The 19,518-nt window shown below is 41.4% G+C and overlaps 1 protein-coding gene across 1 annotated transcript in view; it reads left to right on the top strand.

Annotated features, from left to right (window-relative positions):
- arnt2 (aryl-hydrocarbon receptor nuclear translocator 2) overlaps nucleotides 1–19,518 on the top strand; it is a 97,791-nt gene that overhangs the window by 48,646 nt on the left and 29,627 nt on the right. The window contains exons 9-11 of the mRNA XM_083916785.1: nucleotides 7,293–7,369; nucleotides 10,455–10,589; nucleotides 18,627–18,701. Of these exons, the coding sequence (XP_083772911.1) occupies nucleotides 7,293–7,369; nucleotides 10,455–10,589; nucleotides 18,627–18,701 (287 nt within the window). The remainder of the gene's footprint in view (nucleotides 1–7,292; nucleotides 7,370–10,454; nucleotides 10,590–18,626; nucleotides 18,702–19,518) is intronic.

The following is a 19,518-nucleotide window of genomic DNA, read 5'->3' on the forward strand; positions in this document are numbered from 1 at the left end:
TAGTAATCAGAGTATTTGTGCATGTATGCACCTTAACCTGGGTAGGATCGGGGCACACATCTGCACATGCTCCGCTACAGTTGTTTTTGACACGGAAATTTAAAGGTCAGGAAGCAGTGGCACCAAAAGCAATAGCAATAACACAAGTTTTCCCTTTAAACCAACTGAGGACTTCGCCATGGCAACTAACATTAGATCGAAGAAGAACCATTTCTGTCGTGATTCTGTCCTCCATGTTCTCCCTGCTTTCAAAGTTGTTGTGATTTTGACAAAAGGTCAGCCAGAAGAAAAAGCCACATTCCAACCAGTTGTATGCTGGCAGAGTGCCACCTACTGTACCAGAGGTAGAGTCACTCCCGTCATTCTTCTTATTCTTCCCCGCTCATGCATACGGGGAGAACTGGCATAATATATGGAAGTATAACCTGGTTACTGCCGTGCATGTAAACGCACTGACTGTGAGGTGTCAACAGGTACAGGGATTGGAATGCACCCCCTTTGCTCTCATTGGTGTTAAAGTGTGCTGATGGAACTTAACAACATAAGTAACACACAACCCATTGACCTTTTCGTACTTTGAGGTGACGCTGGAAAGTTTGTCCAGTCAAATACACAAACACACACACACACACACACACACACACACACATAAACCACATGTGTTTTGAAATCAGTGACACATGGTTTACTTCCTTGCACTAAAAATACTAATGGAATGTTCTGAGCACAATACTGCCGGCAAACAGTGATCAGGCAAGACACACGCTCTCCTAAATCACAGATGGATAACAGATAGATGTGCTGCCGACACACTGAGCACCCGTTTCCGATGCTGCTCAATGAACTGTTCGGGGAGAGGAATGTAGCTATGAATGAAGACAGAGCTGATGGTTTTGTTTTTGTCTTTCAACTTTATGGTAAACTGCCATTGTTAACTGGAAGGAATTCCAGCGTAATGAAACGTCTGCATATTAAACAGCAGCCATCTGCATGTGATTTCAGACCTTTTATTTACTGACTATAGACTTTCCCCTATGGCCTTTGGATGGCCCGTGAATGCTGCTTGGTACATCTTTGATTTTCCAGACAAGGATTCGAATATATATTAGTTTTCCAAGGTCAATATGAAATCGGTATGCTTTGGATCCCGTCAAATCTTTTCCAGAACCTGATCAGAGTTTTTATGCCTCCACGCCAGTAACAGCTGTGTCCTGAGGCATTATGTTTTCATGTCGTCAGTCCATCAGTCCCACGATATCTCAGGAACCCCTGGAGGCATTGTTTTCAAATTTGGCACAAATGTCCACTTGAACTCAAGGATAAACTGATTTGGAGGTCAAAGGTCAAAGTCACTGTGACCTCACAAACACGTTTTTGTCCATTACTTAAGAATTCCTACACTAATTCTGACAACATTTCACACAAATGTCTAACAGGATAGAATGATGAAGTGATGGCATTTTCTATCCAAAAGGTCAAAGGTCAACTTCACTGTGAAATATAATGTTTCATAATTCAGGAACAGAAGAGGAGACATTTGGGCTCCGTTCACACTGCAGTTCCAAGTGACCTGAATCAGATTTTTCCTCTCAATTGTGACCCGTGTCTGATTTGCTTTTGACAGTGTGAACAGCACAAGTCTCATTCAATCTGACATTTTCCAATCAGAATTAGGCCTGTGTGCTAATAAATTGGATTTTTTAAAATGCGACCGCAATCTGAACAGCCAGGTCGCATTTTATGCAACTTTGAGGTCATTCTGACCCGCGCTGCAACGTTTTGTAAATTAATGACAAATAAAGTTAAGACCTGTAGTGTGAACGGAGCCTTAGTCAGAAACTGAACTGGTAATAATCTTGAAACAGCTGAGTGTAGAGATCTGAAGATTTTACACCATATCTTTATTGAATTCTTTCAAGGTCTCTACTTCCTATATTATGTAAGTTTGAACAGTTTGTAAGTAAACTGCAACCTGATTGGGTTGGTGAAAGCGGAACTACATTGTGGGGATTCTTGTTTAATATAGGTTATTTACTGACAAGGAGTTTAACCTAAATTTACCTTAATGTTTCTTAGACGTGTATGTGATGCATTGAAATGACGGCTGTAGTATACTAGATCTAACATGCAGGGCTCCAGACTCCGACCAAATGCGAGCATTATTTGAGAGTGTGCGGCTGAATTTGACATCTGGTCGCGCATGTTCTACCAGATGTCTCTCCAAATCAATATGTAAGAAGCTAAACAGCAACAGAGTGACAGATAATACGGGAACAATATGTCAGCACTATAAGAAGATAGTTCCTTCAGCACCGTAACACAAACACATAGACTTAGACTTCTCTTTATTGATCCTTTGGGATGACTCCCGCAAGGAAATTCCAGCAGCTTACAGTATAAGATTACCAATAAACTCTTAGCTAAATAAATACAGAAAATATATAAACAAATAAACAGTAAACAATAAACTCTTAGCTAAATAAATACAGAAAATATATTAAAAAAATAAACCGTAACCAATAAACTCTTAGCTAAATAAATACAGAAAATATATAAACAAACAGTAAACAATAAACTCTTAGCTAAATAAATACAGAAAGTATAAAAAAACAAACAGTAAGCAATAAACTCGGAGGAGGAAAATGTATAAGATAAAATATGTATGACTATAAGACAGAAATGAGCAGCAAGATTAAATTATTGCACTTAAGTGGTGGATAAAGTTATTGCAGAAAAAAGAAGAAAGCATCATGTGAGCTCCCGCAGCTAGTCACAGTGTCTGGACCTCACTGACCTGAAGCCTCCATACTGTATGTGACGCACTGGCTGTCTGTCGGTAGCTCCTGAGCCGAGCGACAGCAGAATATTACTAAACCAAAATAGTTTTCATGTCGGCTCTATAGGAAGAAATCATCAGTGTTTAACTGATCAGTCAGAGTAGATACAGTTCATATGTTTAAAACACATATAGAGACTGATCTGATCAGTCAGTGTAGATACAGTTCATATGTTTAAAACACATATACAGACTGACCTAATCAGTCCTAGTGAATAAAGTTAGTCTGGAGCCCTGACATGCCTTATTTTTTGCTGTTCTGATTCAAATCTATAAAATTGATTGCATTATTGATATGATTTGAATGAAAGTTTAATTAAAGGATGGCTGTGAAACAAATGTACTCTAATGGTGGACAATAAACTATCCATCTATTTGAGAGTTATTCATGGAATTGATGTGATTCAGTTAGCTGGAGAGAGAACGTCACTCTGTTGGAGCTGTTGGAACTACAGAGACACTCAGTCCACACTGACTGTACAGTGGTCTTAATAGCCATGCACAGCTGCGCGCTATGTCTGCCGCCCGTTAATGACAGCGGCAAATTATTTCAGATTCTAATTCTGAATGTGTCAGAAAAAATCAGCAAGGAGACTGTCGAAAATCGGCAGGTAGCTAGGCTAACGTTCCTTACCTGTTTATGGTGGTAGGTCATGTTCATCTAACGTTACTTACATGTTTAAGGTGGTAGATCATGTTCGTCTAACATTACTTACATGTTTAAGGTGGGAGGTCATGTACGTCTAACGTTACTTACATTTTAAGGTGGGAGGTCATGTTCGTCTAATGTTACTTACATGTTTAAGGTGGTAGGTCATGTTCGGCTAATGCAACTTACATGTTTAAGGTGGTAGGTCATGTTTGTCTAACGTTACTTACATGTTTAAGGTGGTAGGCCATGTTCGTCTAACGTTACTTACATGTTTAAGGTGGTAGGTCATGTTCGTCTAACATTACTTACATGTTTAAGGTGGTAGGTCATGTGACCTTGTTGTGGTCATCCTTGTTCTTTTCAAAGTGATCCCATTTTTTAGACATCTTTCCCGATGTGATTGGCTATTAATTATTAACTGTCTAACCGTGATTCAAGATTCAAGATTCAAGATTCAAGAAGCTTTATTTATCCCGAGGGAAATTATTGTGCAACAGTTTCATACAAAGGCGGAAAAGGATCAGAGTAACAATAAGCATAAAAACATAAATCAAATCAAAATAAAGCTAACGTCAGATAAATCAGATAAATCAAGCAATGAACCAAGTGTGACAGAGTGCAACAGATGTCGTGGTTAAGCGTAGGTATATACAATATACAACAATACGCAGCGTGCAGTTTAGCAGCAGATTGAAATAAAATAAGTACAAACTAAATAAGTGAGAAGGAGCGATAAGTTATAAGTGTTAAAAATGTTAAAAATGTAGCAGCATGTCCTACAGAACTAAGTGACAGTATGGCACAGTGGAGTGTAGCAGCATTTCGTACTTAAGTCAGTTACAGTAAACCACAGTGAAATGTAGCAGCATGTCCTAAAGCACAGTAAGTGTATCAGCAGATAGTTACAGTAAACCATTAATAAATAAATAAAGTGATGTAGTGGTGATATAAGTGACAGTGTCGTATAGCAGCATTACTTACTGAAGTAAGTGACAGTACAACTGAATAAAGTACAACTGAATAAAGTGATGCAGTGATGGTAAATAGTGACAAAGTGACATTTTCAGGATACAGTGTCTCCACTGTTCCTTACCTGACCGGGGGGAGATGAATTATAAAGTTTGATGGCCGCCGGAAGAAAAGACTTCCTCCGGCGTTCAGTATTACACCGGGGGAGAATGAGTCTATGGCTGAATGTGCTTCTGCTGGAGGTCAGCAGCTGGTGGAGAGGGTGAGAGTTATTGTCCAGGATGCTGTGCAGTTTAGACAGCATCCTCCTCTCAGACACCGCCACCAAAGAGTCCAGTGTGACCCCCAGGACGGAGCCAGCCTTCCTGATGATCTTACTGATCCTCTTTGCGTCTGCTGCCCTCAGTCTGCTGCCCCAGCACACAACAGCAAAGAAGATGGCACTGGCTACCACTGACTGGTAGAACATCCTCAGCATGGTGTTACAAACATTGAACGACCGGAGCCTCCTCAGGAAATAGAGGCGACTCTGGCCCTTCTTGTATACAGCCTCAGTGTTCTTGGAAAAGTCCAGTTTGTTGTCCAGGTGTACTCCAAGATATTTGTAATCCTTGATCCTTGAAAGATGTACAGCCAGGGGAGCTGTCGTGCTAAAAAACACTGACAGTGAGTGAGTGTCACGATTTCCTGTATCTGGACCTTCAAACTGAAAGCCCTCCAGCCCTTTAAGACAGCCGCCATTCACATAGATTTTCACTTAAGTTTGACAAGAAACGGCTAAAAATGTTTTCCTGCGACCTATGGACTAATGAAATTTTGGTCCGCTAGTGATTTTTTTTGCTTGACCAGTGCTTGGTCGACTATTTGGAGGCAGCCCTAGTGAGGTGTTTGACTAGTTTAATTGTAGCCTGTCAGAAGTTACTCAGAGTTGATCATATTGATAAGAGACTGCTGGTATGACCTACTGCCAGCTGCATGTGTGTAGTTAAAGTGATGTTGTATCTGTCTATCAATGAGAAGCTGCTTTCAGGATGTTCTGTTCACTGATCGCTTGCTAATAACAAAGACAGAGAAGAGATAACATATTCAGCAGTGTCAAAACCTTTGAGCTTTTGAGGTCCCGTTCTCTCTGTAGATGATCAATATTAGATCCTCAAAAATACTGATCGAAAAAATAATATAATAAAATTGACCTTTCATATCAATGTTTTCAACCTCGTCTTAACTCAAAACAGGCTTGAAGATATATTCTGCAGAACTGATCTTGCACTGGACAATGGAAACTGAAGACTGCCATAGGCTGCTAAGTGCTGTGAGCAGTTGTTTCCAGCTAGCTGCGCTCTCAAGATCACATCAACATATGTCATGTTGCAAATAGGGTTGGACGGTATGTTCAAATTTTCAACTGGCCACCCTGAGTTTGCTTCGCTAACAAGTTAGCAGAACAAACGATCAAGGAAAGACATAGTCATACACTTCTGAAACAGTAAAATACTGGTGTGGGTCCTTTGCAGCATGTCACCCCCCTCTCTCTCCCCCCACTTTCCCATCTGTCTATCACTCTCTAGTGAAGCCATAAAAAGGCCAAAAAAACCTTTAGAAAAACAACAACAGAAACACACAATCGTGCACCTTCTGAATTCAATTCTGCCTTTCACCAAACAAAAATGTTGGCTTAATGATCTTGTTTACTCCTCAAACACACATTCAAACTGGAAAGAAACTAAATAAAGTTCACCACACCCGTCTTAGTCTTTCCACTGTTAAATATCACCAAGTCTGGTTTGGTAGGAATAAATCCTTAATTCACAGAGTAAGATGTGAAACATGCTGGCTCTAAACAGTCTGACAGTATAGCTGGAAGTGAACCATGAGTCACTGCTGCTGTGACTGAAACTAACTGTTGATTTGATGTGACTTTATTTTTGATTAAGCATGAAAGTTATTATGAAAGCAATGCCATCAAAATGGAATTGATACTGTATGTTTTTGTCTCTTTGTCTGCTTCGCCCTTCTCTTTACTGAATTATTTGTATAAGACATAGAGGAGCAAGTTTGAATATTATTAATATTGATAATACCAAAGTCTGGTATTGTGGCTGAAATCTGTCTTTCAGTTTGTAGACTTGGAGGAATTCTAATCCTTAAAATGTGTATAATGACCATTTGTATAATTACTCACAGAGTTGTTTTTTGTCAAAAAAATGGAGAAAAGTCCTGTAAGTAAGTAAAGGGGGGCTGTGTTTAACAGAAAAACTATATGAAAACATCTGTTCACAAACTGCCACAACTCATGCAGTATAATCCAGGTCTCGTCTGCTCAGTACTTCTCAAACACGCATTTAAACTTTTCTCATAAACAGTCTAATGCTTTCCTAAGCACGCTACTCGTCTGTTTGTGGGCTCCGAAGGGTTTTCAATAGTAACGGTTCAGTGAACATGCATGTGTTAGTGAAGAACTGAGCATACAGCTGGATAAATGAGACTTGGATTATACTGCACGAGTTGTTTTTTGTTGTTGGAGAACGCAGCCTCAAGAATTTTCTCTATTTTTGGATTCATCATTCACTGTTGAGGCGTGCAACAAAAACAGTTTTCGGGATAACGGGGGAGTAATTGACATACAAATGATCATTCTGGGGCTGAAGTATTCCTTTAATGGTGAAAACATGACTTATAAATCATTGTGGAGGAGCAGTGGCTGTGTCAGCCTGTAGATTACCTCTCAATGCCGCAGAATTCAAGTAGCAAATGAAAAATTAAGAGGCTGTACTTTATGAGAAATGTCTATTAGCCTCTTGTTTCACACCTTCTTCTTTTTGTTTTTTTCCTCAGGTATGACTATACCAGAAGAAGACACAGAGGCGGGTCAGACTGGAAAATACTGCCTAGTGGCCATCGGCAGACTGCAGGTGTGTGTGCCTGTGCATGTGTGCGCTGCACGGTATACCGATACTAGAAAGATACCGCAGTACCCGGCCTTAAAAACGATACTATTTCCTGTTTTTATTTAGTATCTGTTCTTTATGAACTTAGTGTGACAGCGGGGCAGCGTGTCTTTGTGACAGCCTCTGTCTGCTTCATCACTGCCTACAGCCAGAGTGGCCGTGGATTTATAGTGACAGACACTCACAGAGACAGACAGACATGGCTGACAGTGGCTCGAGTGTTCCTGTCGACCGCCCTAGGCTTGTTGAAAAAGCAAACGCACGGAGCGAAATATGGAAGTATTTTCCCTTCGTTGCCGACAGTAAGGGCAAGCCCACGGACACCTCAAGGCCCGTTTGACCAATGACCAACTTGGCGAAACATTGAGCTGACAGACATGATGACTTAGGGTTAGAGATAGATAACATAAATATCCCCGGATGTAGCATGAAGTCACCACCTTTATTTTGTGACAAGTGAACTTTTTTCACCATCAGAGTTGCACGAGACAGTCAGGGGTAAAGCTTACTGTTTAACTGTGTGTGTGACCTGACTTTCTGTGTTAAAAATGATTGTCTTTTGGCACCTATAGAGAACTGCAAAATCCCTGGTTTCAGTCCAGCTGGGGACTCATTTCCATGTCTATCATGTCAGCTATGTAATAAGGGCATAAATTGTCTAAAAATACTAACATAAAAAAACCTGCGGTGGAGTTTTGCACAAGCTGACCATCATTGGTTGGTCAAACACAGACCTGTGCCAGCTTCAACTTTCATCCAGTCACAAAATATGGAAGTACAAAGCGGCACTAGTATCAATATTTACACGACAGGTGGACAATTCTTGTAATGTCTACCAAAAAAAATGAGTGTAAAGAAACAGTGAGCATGAAGGAGCTTAGAGCATGAGCAAAAGAATAAAAGAGAGAAATAAAACTTAATTCGCTGATCGTTTCTTTGTGGTTACGGTCTAAAGCAAATCAAAGACACAGATGGTTTACTGTGGATGCAGATGTTCTGGAGTTTTCACTTGCAGTGGGAACACAAACAAATGTGTTAAAAGGACTTTTAGTTCCCTGTAGCAGTGTCTTTGTAACAATATTCAGAGTGAGAGAATATATAAAGGAATGTATGAAAGTAATACATTTTGAAATGCTGGACATAAATCAACGTGACTCGTTACATCAATCACACATTCTTCTCAGGATAAAACAGGAATCTCAAACATAAACTGAACAAAATGTGAACCAGAGCTAAATATTGAAATAGTAGATGAAGAATGGTATAAAATGTTCTGTTGGAAGAATAGGACTTTGTTTTTTAGACACGAACACTAAACACCCAAGGACCAGGTTGGAGGCTCTTTAGAAGCCTGGAGACCAGTGTTTTTGAGTTGTTTCTTCTTGATTATGTTTTATCTGTGGTACTCTCATTCAGATGAGATGACTTAGTCATCCTTTTGATTTGATTTTGATACTGCACACTTAAACATGTATGATCTGTAAACTAAATGGTATGACTATACTGTGATGAAACACATCAATGCTGGTGTCAACATAAACATTTCTCACCAAATTGATTTGAGACTTCTGCCATTCGGGCCGGCTACTTCCTGTTTAGCGCTCTGCTAATTTGAATGGGGATTAAATCGTCTAGCACATCTCTGGACGTAGCATACCCATCGGGGTCCGTTCTCTCAACTTGATTCAATTGTCCTCGCCTACGGGAGTTGCCATCTTGTCAGACTTTACTCCGCCTCATTTCCTCTTACCAAAAAAGGACATGTATGTGACATTGGGGGAAGGGAGATACGTCCATCTGGCTGACGTTTACCTCCGAGGAGAAGTGAGGGTCAGAGGCTAACTGTTACTCAAGAGGCCACGCCCCTAGTTATTCATAAACTTTAACCTCAAATAAAATAAAAACTAGCCTGGTCCAAACCCCCCCCCCCCCCCCCCCCCCCTCAGTGTTGTCATGGAGATATGACCTAAATAAACAGACTAGAATGTTTTTTGGCCCAGGCCTTAAACAGGTTTAATGATGCTGTGAAAACAGCCTGTTTAACATGGGGGTCAATGAGAAACTGCTCTATTGTGCAAGCTGCTCCTAGTGGACACTCAGGGAACTGCAGTCTTTGGCACTTCCTTATTGGATCAACCAGGAAGTCGCTGTGGTGGGGGCTTGGTTGTGACACTTCCTGGGGACCTGGTCCAATGCTGAGGTAGAGTTGACCGGTTAGTTTAACAATGTTATAGCCCTCTAATCTGAAGTGGGCAGCACCCCTCCCCTTGCCCTCTCTCTAGCCCCCTCTGAGCCCCTTGCACACTTTTCAAAAAAATGCTGTTGGCTGAGTCAGGCTCAGACCTGGGGGTGAAGTTTAAATGTCCAGAATCAAAAGCAGCATTGACAAGTCTCCCAGTACTTTTTTCTTCATATCCACAGCTACTCGTCCATGTCCAAAGAAAAAAAAACAACACACACAGACAACACAGTGTGGCTTACCAGCTGGTAACATACAGCTAAAGATGCAGTGTAACATTATCTCACCAGAAGCCTTCAGCTGCCCTTTTCCAGACACCATGGCCACTGCCTCCTGCTTCACTAAAGTCTTCGCTGTGGCTACATTTTGCCTAGTTATGGAAATAGAAAGTGTGAGCTCTGATGGGACTTCATGGTGCATTCCGGTACACCTCCTTAATGTGACATAGCTGCAAGTGTTGAAGAGATAAAAAATTATCTTAAAACTGAATTGAATCGTGACGTTAAAATTGAAAGTCAAGTCAAATTGTGAAACCCCTGGTAAAAACACAATACACTTTTGAGAAAAGTATCAAAATGCACATATAAGCTTCTTAAACCAGCCCTCCAGCATCATTCACTTCTCATCTGTCACTCTAGGCATGAGATGGAGTCACATTTCAGACTGTTTAGTTCTAGTCTTGGAATGAGTGTGGATGCCTGGGATGTCAGTGGTAACTTATTGTATAAAACACATTTGTGCTCCAACTCTCCATTTCTATTCTTCCATATCGTAATGATGTATCTTAAATATGTCTGTATGCTCTCTCAGGTGACCAGCTCTCCAGTCTCCATGGATATGAACGGCCTGTCTGTGCCCACAGAGTTCCTGTCGCGTCACAACTCAGATGGTGTCATCACTTTCGTCGACCCACGCTGCATCAACGTCATTGGTTATCAGCCTCAGGTGAGCTAAAAGGGTTATAATAATGGAGAAAGGAGCATTGTCTGCTTCAAGTTAAGCAAAGGAATTTTGCCTTGTCCTTGCAGAATATTCATATCCACTTTAAGTTACCATCATTGACCTTTCATGAGCTTTTAATTATAATTATTCCTTGGTGGTATATCATAAATTCGCTTCAAGAGAGAACAGAGAACCAGGACTTCATTTGAAACAGGCTTGTTTTAGAGTACATTTTAAATTCCTAATGTTCCAGATTTAGAATAGAATTACTTTAATGATCCCAGACTGGGAAATTATTTGGTAACAGCAGTAGTGGGTCAGCAAAACTACTTCTACTTACCGTAAATTCCGGACTACAAGCCGCTACTTTTTTCCTACACTTTAAACACTGCGGTTTATACTACGGTGCGGCTTATTCATTTTTTTTTCGTGGCGGGAAAAACATTTTGCTCAGCAACAGTAGACCAATAGAATGAATGAGTACCGGTAGTTCACAGAGGTCCAATGAAATTGTATGATTACCGGTAATCACAACTTCCGTGATTGTAAATCAGTCATTTGTGCTAACCCTCATCAACATGGAAAATACTAGAAGAAAAGCATATGATGCGGCTTTTAAGTTAAACACTATCACTCTAGCAGTTAAAGAAGGCAATCGAGCTGCCGCTCGTAATCTTGGCATAAATGAATCAATGGTGAGAAGGTGGAGGCGCCAGCAAGAAGAACTGAGCCAGTGCAAAAAGACGACCAAAGCTTTCAGAGGTAACCATAGCAGATGGCCCGAGCTTGGAAACTTTATGGAGGACTGGGTTAACACACAGAGAGCAGGCGACCGCGGTGTTTCCACTGTACAAATCAGACTGAAAGCTAAAGCAATCGCGACCGAGATAAAAATAGAAGATTTTAAAGGTGGGCCATCGTGGTGGTTTAGATTTATGAAACGGAAAAGTCTGTCTGTTAGGGCACGCACAACTTTGTGTCAGCAGCTCCCTCCCGACTACGAGGAGAAACTTACTTCATTCCGCACATTCACTCAAACAAAGATAGCGGAGAATTCCATCGGGCCAGATGAAATCATAAATATGGATGAAGTACCTCTGACGTTTGACCTGCCTCTCACTCGGACTGTAAATAAAAAAGGTGACTCCTCCGTCACACTGAAAACAAGCGGCCACGAGAGAACACATTCTACCTGTGTACTGAGCTGCGCAGCATCGGGAATTAAGCTTCCACCGATGGTGATTTTTAAGCGGCTGACAATGCCAAAGGAAAAATTCCCAAAGGAAATCGTGGTGAAAGTCAATGTGAAAGGTTGTATGACAGAGAGCCTAATGAAGGATTGGCTCAGAGAGTGCTACTCAAAGCGACCGGGGGGCTTTTTTCGCAGAAAAAAATCATTGCTCGTTATGGACAGCATGAGGGCGCATATAACAGATTCAGTGAAAGCTGCAATCAAGTGCACAAACTCAACTCCAGCTGTGATTCCTGGGGGTACCACTAAGTATCTACAGCCACTGGACATCAGCGTGAACCAGGCATTTAAAGTGGCACTACGCGAAGAGTGGGAGACTTGGATGACAAGCCGTGAGAAATCTTTTACCAAAACAGGACGCATGCGAAGAGCATCTTTAACTCAAGTCTGCCAGTGGATCCTAAATGCATGGAGCCGTGTCAAAACATCAACCATCACCAACGGGTTCCGAAAGGCTGGGCTGCTGCGCGATGAAGAAGACGGCGTGCACTCATCCGACATCGAAAACGAGGAGACTGTAACGAGTGATGTGATCCTGAGGCTGTTCAATTCAGACACTGAGTAAGAGGACTTTGATGGCTTTAGTGCGCAGGAGGAAAATGAAGGCGATGAGTGACTTTTTCTGGTAGGATGCGGTATGTGCTATATGTTATTACGGTAGTTATAAGAACTTAAGTTATTAAGTTATGACGCATGTTTTAGGTACCGTATGATATATATTTGTTTATGTTACTAAGAAGATTAAATAAAAAAAGTTTTTAAAAAATCTTCACTGTAATATCTTTCTGTGTAAATATCTGAACAATGCTTAAGAAGAATAACACAGTGTTTTATTTATTTAAGTGTAAGAAATGGACGTGAATTACCGGTAGTTCATTTTTTTGGCTGTTTAAACCTGCGGCTTAAAATCCGGTGCGGCTTGTATATTTACAAAATTTATTTTCTTTCTAAAATTTGAGCATGCGGCTTTTAATCGGGTGCGCTCTGTAGTCCTGAATTTACGGTACTTACTTAGTAAGAAGCCTTTGTTTTCTGATCTGCTCCTGTTTTAATTTTCTCTTGCTGCAAACACATCCTCCATGTTTACGTGGGCCTTGTTTCAGAAAGCAAGATTAGTAAAAACTCAGAGTTAATTAACCCTGAGATGATGGTAACTTTGGATTTTTAATTGGAGAAGAAAGAGAGGTAACTTTAACTTTGGGTAGGTCACCATGGTAACTGAACATGGTAACAAGTTCATCTGTGTCTCCTCCCTTTTAAAGAGCCAGACACTGTTTCATTTCTTTATTCATTCAGTCCGGATCAAAGCGTGGATCAAAACGTGGATCAAAGCGCTCAATAGCAGAGATTACCGTACTACAGAATCTAGGTTAGATATCACAACACCATGACTCCGTGCGGACAAGACAGCTTTTGGTTTGCTAGAGAAGTTCCACTAAAATGTTTATGGCGCATTAGGTTATGTGAATCTTTAAATTCTGTAGGATCAAAGAATACTTCTCTATTACTCAGGATGTGATCAGTCGCACTGATGGAATTTCTATAATATTGAAGATTATATGTTAATATGTCTGACTGAGCAGAACCATGCTGCTGCTGCAGGATGTAGTTTGAACATGTGTGCAGTCTGAACATGTTTTAACAGCATGTCTCATGTCAACATTTGTTGAATAATGATGCTGAATGCCCCAAGAGAGCTAAAATCCAAATAGATGTCTAACATTGAAATCTACTATATTTTAACCTGTAAATGACAATTATTACTGGATCAGACTTTGGTCACACATAAAATATCTCCATGTCTTTGATCTGGTTATATATTTATATTTTAAATCTTCAATTATATTTTTAAATGTGTTAACTTTTGGACACTTTCCCTGCTCTAAATCAGGCTTTTTTCTTTAAAGATAAATGTGCACAGTAAGCAAATACATGCATTAATATCTCTACATCCACAGGATTAAAATGGAGGCTCTGCCTTTTATTTACCTGTTGCCATGGTGAATCTAAGTATCAGAGCTCCACTGATGATGGATTTTTATGTCGGGCTCAACCTACTCAGAGTTGATTGAACTAACTTTGATCAGTCGTTCTGGAACAGAAAACTCAGAGTTTCCCCTCTCAGGATAGATCAACTCAGAGGTCTGGATTAGGCTCAGAGTTTGTTAAACCTTAAACAGGGCCAGATTGTCTTGAAAAAATTTGTATACATGCATACAATTTTCATTCCCACAGCACTAAATTGGTAGCAGTCCGTACAAGAGAGTCATGTCATACTCTGCAGCTCCTACTTTGCCTTGTTTAAACATCCATCCATCCATTTTTATTCTGCTTACCAGAGGCCCAATTGTGGGGGCAGCAGGCTGAGCAGAGTATTCCATGAGTCGCTCTCCCCTGCACCGCTGTCCAGCTCTTCCCAGGGGACCCGAGGGCGTTCCCAGGCCAGACGAGATATATCTTATCAAACCACCTTAACTCTCCCCTTTCATCATGAAGAAGCAGCAGCTCTACTCTGAGCCTCCTTTGGATGTTTGAGCTCCTCACCCTGTCTCTAAGGTTAAGCCCAGCCACAAAACCCAGAAAGTCGAATTTCGGCCGCTTTATCTTTCGTCGTTTGTATCCATGATCACGTTCTTTCAGAATCTATTCAAAACTCATGACCATCGGTCATGGTCAGAACATAGATGGCCACATGCTGACGCTGCAGCAGACTGCCAGTCCCTCTCATGCTCCACCATTTTCTGGCAGAGAAGCATGGCTTCAGACTTGGAGGTTCTGACTTTCATCTAGACTACTTCACACTCGTCTGAAAACTGCCCCAGTGCGTGTTCAAACTTTGACATTTTTTTGGATTGCTGTTATCACAATCAGAGTACAGGCAGTTCCACCCTTTGAGTAAATTCCTATCTAAATAAGTCTAGGAATCCTGTTATGATGAAATTATTGATCAGACTAGTTTCAAAATAAATTTTTGCTCAGACAAAAAAAATATACAGTATATACAGGTATGTATGTGTGTATATGTGTGTGTATATATGTATATATATTTTTATATTTATATATATGCACACACACACACAAGTAGATGCTTTATGTGTGTGTATATATATATATATGGTATATAAACAAGACAAAGTGAGAGCTATGGGAAACACGGTATATAGAATGCCCGAAGAGACGCTAACATCCCAAAAGGGCTAACACTGAACACCAAACCTCTGCAGTAGCATGATTAGGGATTAGGGTCCCTACGAAGCACCAACAGCGTAGTTAGTGAACCCGGAGTTTATTTTAAAAGACTGTTTTACAAGTCTTTGCCTTACCAGTAGGTCCATGTCTACAGGTACTCCATACAAGTTGATTACAGAATACCCTTGAGTTCAAGGAGGAAAGTTTTTTATCAACTTCGGGTTTACTAACTACGTTGTTGGTGCTTTGTTTTGTGTGTAGGGACTCTTCTCATGCTGCTACAGAGGTTTGATGTTATTTTGAGCAGTATTAGTGGTTAAAAAAGACGTTTTGGATGCGTTCAGTGCACCGCCCAGCCAATCAGTGTTAGCCCTTTGGAGCTGTTAGCGTCTCTCTGGGCATTCTCTTTAATCAGAATCAGAATAAGAAATACTTAAAAAATTCCCAGGGGGAAATTTTTTTTTCTATGAAACTCCAGATATACAAACAACAAATATTATACAGCCAAAAACATATATTATAAAAAAACTTTTATGGAAAATATACAAGATCAAAAATTCCAGACTAATGTGCAATAGAACAGATTGTCTATAGTTGAGTTTAAATCACAGAGGAGGTGACAGACTCTCCTAGGGATACATTGTATAATTTAATGACCACAGGCAGGAAAGATTTCCTGTGGCGCTCTGTGATGCATCTGGGTGAGAGGAGTCTTCTGCTGAAGGTGCTCCTCTGCTGGGCCAGTGTGTCGTAGAGAGGGTGGGAGACATTGTCCAGGTTAGACCGGAGCCTGGACAGCATCCTCCTCTCTGCCACGGTCATCAGGGTGTCCAGCTCCTCCCCCACCACATCACCGGCCCTCCTGATCAGTTTGTTCAGTCTGTTGGTGTCTGCGACCTTCAGCCCACTGCCCCAGCATGTGACAGTGAAGAAGATCGCTCTGGCCCCAACAGACTCATAAAACATCCTCAGCATCGTTCGGCACAAGTTTAAGGACCTCAGCCTCCTCAGGAAGAAGAGTCCACTGTGGCCCTTTTTGTAGAGTCTCTGCGTTTCTAGTCCAGTTCAACTTATTATTGAAGTACACCCCCAGCTACTCCTCTACAGTGTTCACAGGGACCCCCTGGATGGAGACAGGGGTCACAGGTGTTTTCACCTTCGTCAGATCCACTACGAGCTCCTTTGTTTTAGTCACGTTGAGCTGCAGATGATTCAGCTCTGTCCAAGTGACAAAGTTGCCCACAACAGTCCTGTATTCACTTTCATCCCCCTTTCCTATGCAGCCAACTATTGCTGAGTCATCAGAAAACATCTGAAGGTGGCAGGACTTGAAGTCTGAGGTGAAGAGGGTGAAGAGAAATGTAGAGAGGACAGTCCCCTGTGGGGCCCCAGTGTAGCTGCCCACCCTGTCAGACACACAGTTCTGTACACGTACATACTGTGGTCTGCCCATCAGGTAATCCACAATCCAGGACACGATGGTGGCCTCCACCCATCCAGGTTGTGGAGAACATGATGTAGAGCAGGGGGGAGGGGTGAAATAGATAGGTGTGAAGTGAGGGGCAGACAAAGGGTCTGTAAGGAGGAGGAGTAGGGGGAGGTAAAGTGGCATTGGCTCATGCCACTCCACACATCCCTCATGTTGTTTCGCTGGAGTTTGTTCTCCAGCTTTCTCCTATAATTTTCTTTAGCCTCCCTGATTTTAGTTCTGAGAACCCCTTGCACTCTCCTCACCTCTTCATGGTTGCCATCTCTGAATGCCCTCTTCTTTTCATTCAGGATGGCCTTAATGTCCTTGGTGATCCAGGGTTTATTGTTGGCGTAGCAGGTTACAGTCTGAGCTGGGACATGTAGTCCACACAAAAGTGTCTCATAGGCCTCCTCAGACCACCTCCTCATAGTCCTTGCGGTATGGACGAGTCCAAAAGCCAGCAGTTCAACATCCAGGCTACAGAGCTGTTCTTTAACGGTGATATGACCAGGATTACACCATCTGCTGTTTACTAGAATGGCAAGCCCACCTCCTTTCCTCTTACCACTCTCGGCACTATCCCGGTCAGCCCGAATGGTGTGGAAGCCATCCACGGAGACGTTCTAGTCCATGATGTCCATGTGCAGCCATGTCTCAGTGAAACACATCAGACTGCACTCACGGTACTCCGGGTGGCTCCGGTTAGTTCCGTCAGTTCATCCATTTTGTTGTAGAGAGACCGTACATTTCCCGTAACAACAGAGGGGAGACACGGCTTAAATCTTCTCCTTTCCATAAGCCCATCCCGTCTCGACCCTCCTCTATTGCCCCGACATTGCTTCCCAAATCTGAATCCCCGGTGTGTTTTTTTCCAGAGTTCGGGTGGAATATCCGCTGGTCTGGCCCATGCCGGCCAGCATTAGGGTGATCAGATGTTCTCCAGAGTAAACAAAGACAGTGTGTCCCGGTGGAAGCGGCATTGTTAAAAACAGCACGAAAAGAAACTAGCAAAAGTAATTTTCTTGTAGAGGGCAGAACTTCACAGAAGTTAGGGTGAAGAAACAAAACGAACAAAGGAGAGTAAAAGTTAAGGAAGTTTAAAAAAAGCAAACTCAAAGGCCGGAGCAGTAACAGGCAGCGTGCAACTTTTTATCATATCAGAAAAGATCATGGGGTCCATTTTTGCCAGACTTGCACTTGAAAATGAATAATTATTTTTAAGTACCATCTTCTGTGATTTAATATTTTATTCCATTACATTTGATGATGTTTGAGTTTTCCGCCATGGTATCATTTCAGTATCTGTAGCAAGATATTTTAGGCAGTTATCGTACTGAAGTAATAGTTTTGGTATTCATGACAACACTAGTATGAAAAAAGCTGCTCGTTTTCCAATGAAACATCATGTGTGAATTACAAACACTGGTTTTTAATCACTGGGACCTCTGATCTTAAAATAACTCAATAAGGCTCTGTTGCAATACCCTAGTCACGATATGGTCTCAGATGAACTCTCTGTTCTGCATAAGGAACAAAATTCCATGATGTAGCAATACTTTGCATTATCACTTGTGTCACTGTGTTGACAGTGGAAATAAACAGACCAGGATGAGAAACATTACTTGCCTGCACTGGTATGTGAAACACATTCCTGTGGCCGGTCAGCTTGTGTCTCTGTTGACTGCCTCTTCATTTACTCAACAAGAAGCCCAGAAGATCTTGCTGAATAACAGTTATGTTTCTGTATGATTCATATCAAATGCATTCTGTTCGGAGGAGTTACCTCAAATGTACTGTAATGTATTCCTGTATACCCTTTTTGTCTTTTACTGCAAAACATTTATCTCACATTTCAAATCAGAAGAAGGAAAATCAGAGGAAAATATAGAAATACTGAGCTGAAACTCTTACTCTACTTCCTCTTATTAAGTTATTTAGCATACTCTTAATGTACCAGCCTAAGAGAGAACTGTTGTTGCATACCAGTTTATTTTACAGAAGAAAACAAACATGCATGTGATGGCATCCCTACTGTACAATGTCATATGCAGTGTTTTTATTGGGTTAAATAAACCCTTTATTTAATGAGGATAAATTCCTATTAACTGACTGTTATGCTGTCATGTAGGACCTGCTGGGGAAAGATATCCTGGAGTTCTGCCATCCTGAGGACCAGAGTCACCTGAGAGAAAGTTTCCAGCAGGTAGGAGGGGGCTGTGGCTATGGCTGTTCACTGGATTTAAAGGTTTCTTTTTTGAGTCAAGTGAAAATAATAACATCAGAGTTAACAGGGATAAAATGGGGTATTTGCTACACAAATGACCAAGAAAGATTGTTAGTAAGTAAAACTTAATTAATATAGCATTACTCAAGTACAAGTAGTTCTACATCAAAGTTGTACTTCTTAATTACATCCCACCACTGGTCACAATGTTTGCATGTGTTGGCGTCATATGACCATTTGTGATCAAGCGCTGCTATTTTCAGAAAAACTCCTGAAAAGATCCCGGAAAATTATTTCTTAAAAGGAGGCTGAACCTTGCAACACTGTAAAGGACTGTACTGTGTAGTTTATTGATCGAGGACGCCTACTAACTGTTACACCACTGAACGGCATGCTGGGTACAACAGTACTTTAAAGAACAGAAGCTGCCCCCCCCCCCCCCTTTTTCTGTGGCCTCTGCCCTCAGTGTGGGCTGAAGACTTGTCCATATCTGTTATCAGCTGCTCTGGCCTTCATTTTAGATCCATGTCACATATGGAAGAGGTGCAGTTCTTTCATTAGTCAGACTGACAGTCAGCAGAGTGATTGGCTGAGAGGAGAAGGTGGGGACTACAGTATTGGCTCCAGCAGCCTGCCACAGACAGGACATAACATAGCAGAAACTCACTCTCAGGTGACAGATTGTCAACTACAAATCTGGAGAAATTTGTAATGGTAAAAAAAAAACAACATAAAGCCGTTGTCACATTAGTTTCAATCACTCCTGCACTTTTCACCTCCAGACCCAGTAGGATAA

Source organism: Echiichthys vipera, assembly GCF_963691815.1.
Source record: "Echiichthys vipera genome assembly, chromosome: 1".
Taxonomy (NCBI): Eukaryota; Metazoa; Chordata; class Actinopteri; order Perciformes; family Trachinidae; genus Echiichthys; species Echiichthys vipera.